The sequence below is a fragment of the Carlito syrichta genome, unplaced genomic scaffold (assembly GCF_000164805.1).
Source record: "Carlito syrichta isolate Samal-C Ts95f unplaced genomic scaffold, Tarsius_syrichta-2.0.1 Scaffold287742, whole genome shotgun sequence".
Classification (NCBI taxonomy): domain Eukaryota; kingdom Metazoa; phylum Chordata; class Mammalia; order Primates; family Tarsiidae; genus Carlito; species Carlito syrichta.
In genome coordinates this window covers 34,554-40,928 of record NW_007231838.1, presented here as the reverse complement: position 1 = coordinate 40,928, position 6,375 = coordinate 34,554, and the positions used below count along the sequence as shown (strand labels likewise).

The following is a 6,375-nucleotide window of genomic DNA, read 5'->3' as shown; positions in this document are numbered from 1 at the left end:
CGCAGGTGGGCCCCTCGCGGCGCGGGTCCTCCCGCCGGGTGGGCCGGTGCGAGCTGACTCCAGGCGAGCGCCCGGTCGCCCAGGACGCCCGGCCAAAACGTTGGTCTGCTGTGCCTGGCCGCGGACACCTGTGTTCACCTTATGTTATACAAGTCCTGGGGCTTAAGGGTCTATTTTTCGAAACATTGTATTTGATTTTCAATTTCTAGGACCCTACCCCCATGAATGGCGTTTTATTTTTTTGAATTAGAGTCTCACTCTGTCGCCCAGGCTGGAGTGCAGTGGCACACTGACGGCCACCCCAGCCTCGACCTGCTGGGATCCGGCGATCCTTCCACCTCAGCCTTCCAAGTAGCAGGAACTACAGGCGTGCGCTACCACGCCCGGCTGATTTTTTGATTATTGTAGAGATGAGGTCTCGCCAAGTTGCCCGGGCTGGTGTCGAACCCACGGGCTCAGGCAACCCACCCACCTTGGCCTCCCAAAGTGCTGGGATGACAGGCCGAATTAATGGTGTTTTGAAGCTGCCCTTCAGGAAGTAAACGTGTTGACGGTACCTTTAAGATAAAATCATGAAATTCACAGCAAATTGGATGGAGATGGAGACCATCCTACACAGTGATCTCTCACAGAAAGAAAGAACTAAATACCAAGTGTTGTCCCACATAAGTGGAATCTGAACATTTATCACATTTGCACAAGGGTAGGATCAGCAGTCGAGGGACGCTGTCAGGGGAGGGAGAGAAGGAGGGACAGAGGGAGCATCGCCAAGGGTACCTGGCCCTAAACCAGAGGAAGTGAGAGTCAGCTGGAGGTCCAAACTTCAACCTGCACATAGCCTGCTTGTGTAGCGAATCCTGACTTGTGCCCCATGTATCTGTAATTTAAAAATAAAATAAAACTTAGAAAAAAACAAAAAAGATTTAGGAAGAGAATCTAGGACTTGAGCTGTCCTGAAGCCGCCACCCACCTTGGGGGATTTTCGAGGTTCCGTGAGAGCCCATCCCTGAACTATTGCACCGCCGACGCGAGAAATTCCTTTTAGTGGACAGGGCTCTCGTCGTCGTCCACAATTGAAATGAAAGACTCAAAATATAAAGCACACTTGGGAGGGATAGCACGTTGGCTGCATCCCTATTGAGTCATGCAGATCCTCAACCCTTTCTGGGAGGGTTTTAAGAGCTCGGAGGAGTGAATCACACACAGTCTGCTTGCTCGCAAAGTGAGCCTCTCCCAGTCCCAAGTTCTACCACTAGACGTGTTGAAGGTGTGGTATTGAATGTGAACACAACTTCGGTTTTGCAGAGGGTGTTCTCTGGGTGCATTTGTCGTCCTTTCTCAGTTTCCTCTTGTGCTAATGCCACCCGTAACTTCCCAACGCATTTCTCTCCTTAATGACACATGGTCTTTCAGCCAGCTCCTTGTGTCTCCCACCCCGAAGACTCAGCTGGAGGGCTTCTGACCCTTAAACCCTGACCAGTAGCTTCTACTTGCCAAGGTAGATGCAAAAATATCTAACGTTCTATGTGCTCCTAGATGGATTCTGTTTGTATAGCATATTTACATTAAAGGAGGAAACCAAGACGAAACACCCAATCTCAAAACGGCTGTCTGTTGACTATGGCGTCAGCCACAATCGTCCTTGTTTGATGCTCTGAAGATTTTCTGCATGTCCAGGCTTATTCCTATTATACTTCAATATGACAATGATGAAACCACTGGATCTTGAATATCCTGGAAAAAAAAATCTTTGGACATTCAATGTGCTTTGAAAAAGAAAAGCTAAACCCGCAAGCTAAGTAAACAGCAGTAAGAGTGAAATCACCAGGTAATAACGAAATGATTAGATTGAAAACCTCCCATTGTTTTGGACTGCACTGAATACAGGTGCTTTGTATTTAAGGGACCTAAGTGCCTGATAATGAATTTTGAAATAGCCAGAGAGGAACATCTGAACACCTGTGTCTCTGGAAATTGAGTTGATCTAATTAAAATACCCAAGTAAATAAATAAAACTGGAAAAATTTACAGCATTTTTAGGAAAAATGAGCCCTCACTTTACACAAAAAAGAGGAAAATGTGCTATGAAAAATTCCAGATGTGTGAAACTTTGACAGGTTATCCTAGAGTGGGTTCTTTTTCTTCTCCAGCTGTGAGTGACCCCGTCACCAATTATCCATCTATTCCACCCATCTAGAGGTGTAGGCATGGCTTAGCTGAGCTCTAACCAAGATGAAAAGTAGGGTGGCTGACCAGGGCAGGTAGGAGGAATGCCCCAGGGCTCCACAGGGACCCTGGAGGAAGGAGTTCCTGAGAAGGAACAAAGCCAGATATAGGAATGTGATAGTTAACAAGCGGTTGAGACATAAGACTGGACTTTTCTCTCTATAAGAAAGTAAGGCATCTCTGTAACACAGTCAGTAGGGTGATTGTGTCACTTATTTTAAGAATGAGATCTTTTTCTGACTCTGGGGGCCAGAACAAGACCAACAAGTGGCCCTAACAGTGACTCAGACTTGGCTTGACAGGAAGGTTGTCCGTGGAAGGTAATGAGGTTTCCTCAAGGATGCGATGTTTAGCTAATGGCTGGAAGGCTGGTTGCTGACCACGACCAACCCAGAGACCTTCTTAAGGCCTCCAGCCCTGAGAGCCGGGCAATGTGTGAAGCTCCTGCCCAGGACCCACGTGGGCATGCAAGTCTCAGTACTCGCTGGAGAGCAGAACTTTCCAAAACAGCATCCTCACAGTGTTCCCCAGACACTCTGGCTAGAAATGTAAATACATGTTTGCTTCCAACTTAGGTTTCAGCCGAAGTCTCAAAATTGTTAAAGCCTTTTAGAGTGAAGGGTCATGTCACTAAATTTATCTGTTCCAGTAACTGAGTTATGAATATTATCACTGCAACATTACACACAACTTTAGTACTATTTCTTTGGGGGGGGGAGTCGGAGTCTTACTCTGTCGCCCAGGCTGGAGTGCAGTGGCCGCTCCTAGCCACCGCAGCCTCGACCTGCTCTGGCAATCTTTCCGCCTCAGCCTTCCAAGTAGCTGGAACTACAGGTGCGCACTATCACGCCCGGCTGATTTTTGATTTACTGTAGAGATGAGGTCTCGCCAAGTTGTCCAGGCGGGTCTCGAACCCGTGGGCTCAAGCAATCCACTCACCTCGGCCTCCCAAGGCGCTGGGATTACAGGCTGAGCCACCGAGCCCGGCTAGTACTAGTTCTTTCAACAGCGTCACACATCTGCCACACTATAGTTCACAAATTGCAAGAAGGTAGTTTTAAAATTCCTCCACTCTAAAGTAGTGCATAAAAGTTAACAGCAGACTCATCAGATCTACAAGTGAAAATACGAGAACACAAACATGTGCCGATTTCCCTCAGGAGGAGACACTAGGTTGCTCCTCTTTTTGGTTAGTGATCTGCCTCAAACCCAAAGGCCCAATCTATCTTTCAACAGCCAAAGATAATCTTGACCTGAAACTTTCTTTTTGGAATCTTCTCAGTTACCTAGGGCGTTTGGCTCACTTTCAAAACTGAAGATACTTGGACTAACAGGAAACGAGTTCCATTCCTTCCCGGAGGTAGTCTTCTCATTAAAGTCCCTGGAGAAGCTGTACATTGGCCAAGACCAGGGGCTCAAGCTCACCTGTGTGCCAGAAGACATCGGGAAGCTGCAGGTAAGACCCTCAGATGAGCAGGCGGGAGGCACCCGCAGGGACCCTCCCAAGGGCTGACGCTGAGGACACCGGGCATCCCCACCAGTGGAGGCGCGATCGGCCGTGCCGGGCGTCCAGCCCCAAAAAAGCAGTCGGCTTGTACTCCAGGGCTCGCGCCATCCCTGGACAACCCCCCCAGCGCTATTGTGATAGCCGTTGGGTATGTCACCTGCACGTGGCCCTGGGTGGTGTGGCATGCTTCACTTACAGACTTCTCTCCATCTCAGTTCCACTTTTTATAAACAGCCCTCTGACAATGGGCCTGTTTTGAAAGTAGCATACAGGTGACATGGCTGGCAGCCTGCATTTGGTGCCAGGGTTCCCCATAGGGGCAGAGTGGCCTTCCTCCCTGCTGGGAGAAGGAAAATCGTGTTGCACCGGCTTCGTGCTGAAGGTGGGTGCAAGAAATGTGTGGGATCCCAGCAAAGCAACAGGATAATTTCATCCAGAGTAGCACACTTGCAAGTCTTCCTATGTGCCTGTACAGATTCATTCAAGGCAGCATACTCACACATCTTCACATAAGCATCTTGTACAGAACTGTCATTTTTTAATGTTCCCATTACTGCATTCTTTTCTTTTTCTTTTTCTTTTTTTTTAGAGATGAGACCTTGCCAAGTTGCCCAGGCCAGTCTCGAACACACAGGCTCAGGCAATTCTCTCACCTCGGCCTCCCAACCTGCTGGGATTACAGGCATGAGCCACCACACCTGGCCTACTGCATTCTTAATGAGGAGGAAGCAGTTGTGGGCCACTCCGTCACCCCCAGTTGTATAATGGTGTGTGCAACACAGCTGACTCTCACCCCGACTCAGGGCACCCATATCCATTCCTTTAGTCTGTGTTCACAGAACACCAAGCATCCTCTCACTCTGCACGTGTCATGCCACAATGCAAATGTTACATTTTTGCCCAACATCTGTGAAGTTGAAAATAGTTACTCTGAATACGCTCGAACCCATTCTCTGCGCATTTGGCTACTCCCACTTGGGCGAGGTAATTATAATTCTGTAGCAACGGCCATAGCTAATTAGCTATTAAGCCAGGAGCGGCCACTGCACTCCAGTCTGGGCGACAGAGTGAGACTCCAACTCAAAAAAAAAAAAAAAAAAAAAAAAGGGAGCATTAGCTGGGCATGGTGGCATGCGCCTGTATTCCCAGCTACTCAGGAGTGAGGTGGGAGGATCGCTTGAGCCCAGGAGTTGGAGGCTGCAGTGAACTACGATTGCGCCACCGTACTCCAGTCTGGGCAACAGAGTGTGACCTTATCCCAAAAAAGAAGGAGATGTGGGAGGTGGGTAGAGAGGGGGAGGAAGAGGAAGGGAACAATTGATAAATGTAGTTAAATGCTCCAAATTATGTTTCCATATAGTTCTAGCAAAACAAATAAGCACTAGATTCTCATACTCTCTTTTCCCTGCATAAATGGAAACCAAGTAGAGTGGCTTTACTTCAACGATAATTTTATTTCTTGATGATGACCCTTTAGATGTTTTTTCCGTTTGCCCCAGGGCATAGTTTCCCCTTGAAAGTGCACAGGCGCCCACAGGTGACCCGGTTGTTCTAATTCACCTGTCACCGTGTGGTTCACGGTACCCTGCTCTCATGCTTTCCAGAGCCTTAAGGAGCTGTATATAGAGAACAATTGCCTGGAGTGCCTGCCCGTGTCCTTGGGGTCCATGCCCAACCTGGAAGTGCTTGACTGCCGGCACAACTTGCTTAAGCAACTTCCAGAAGCCATTTGCCAAGCACAAGGTGAGGACGCGTGGTAGACCTGTGGCCCAGCAGAGCCAGGGGCAGCATTTCCTGTGATAGGTGGCTTCTGTCATTCCTAAGGACGGATCCCTGTGTTTGGAGAGCTGAGCCCTGGCCCTGGCTTCCGCGCAGAGCTCACTAGTGGCACGGGAGGCCAGGGGCCCTGATGAGTTCAGTGGCGAGTATCGCAGAGGCAGTTGAGTTGCCTGCTGGGAATTGAAAAGAAAAGTTAACAGCAGCTGCTGAGAAAACCAGCATGCATTCGCACGTTCGTTGCACCACCAGCAATCGTTTGCCAAATACAGACGCCAGAGTTTGGAGTTGGGGTCCTGAAGTAAAATTTCACCCAGGTCACTAAGTCACCAGAATACTAGATAAAGTGCTGACCCAGAGTGGTTGGATCAGCAGGGGACCTTTGGAGCTACATGGCTGTCGTGGAAAATCAAATATGATTCCTGTGTAAACCCCCAAGCATCTTCCACTAGAGGAAGACATTCATTATCTGTGCGCCACCCCTCCATCCATCCTTCCATCCTTCCGGCCGTCTGTCCATCCATCTGATTGTTCTTCCTCCCTCCCTCCCTTCCTTCCTTCCATTCACCTTTCGTCCGTCTGTCCGTCCATCCATCTATCCACACATCCTTCCTTCCATCCACCCACCCACCTGCCTGCCCACCCCTGACTCATCCGTCCACTCATCCACCCCCCCGTCCATCCATCCTGCTGTCCATCCATCTGTCCATCCATCCACTTAGCATGCTTTTGCTGAGCACCTACTGGGTCCAGAGTTTAAAGTGTTTTCTGTCAAATGTGCTGGCACATTTCTAAACCACAGCTGTTCTTTTTTTTTTTTTGAGTTGGAGTCTCACTCTGTCACCCAGACTGGAGTGCAGTGGCAC

The 6,375-nt window shown here is 49.0% G+C and overlaps 1 protein-coding gene across 1 annotated transcript in view; it reads left to right on the top strand.

Moving 5' to 3' along the window:
* LRRIQ4 (leucine rich repeats and IQ motif containing 4) overlaps positions 1–6,375 on the top strand; it is a 13,098-nt gene that overhangs the window by 965 nt on the left and 5,758 nt on the right. The window contains exons 2-4 of the mRNA XM_021709932.1: positions 6–46; positions 3,509–3,682; positions 5,338–5,476. Coding sequence (XP_021565607.1) covers positions 6–46; positions 3,509–3,682; positions 5,338–5,476 — 354 coding nt within the window. The remainder of the gene's footprint in view (positions 1–5; positions 47–3,508; positions 3,683–5,337; positions 5,477–6,375) is intronic.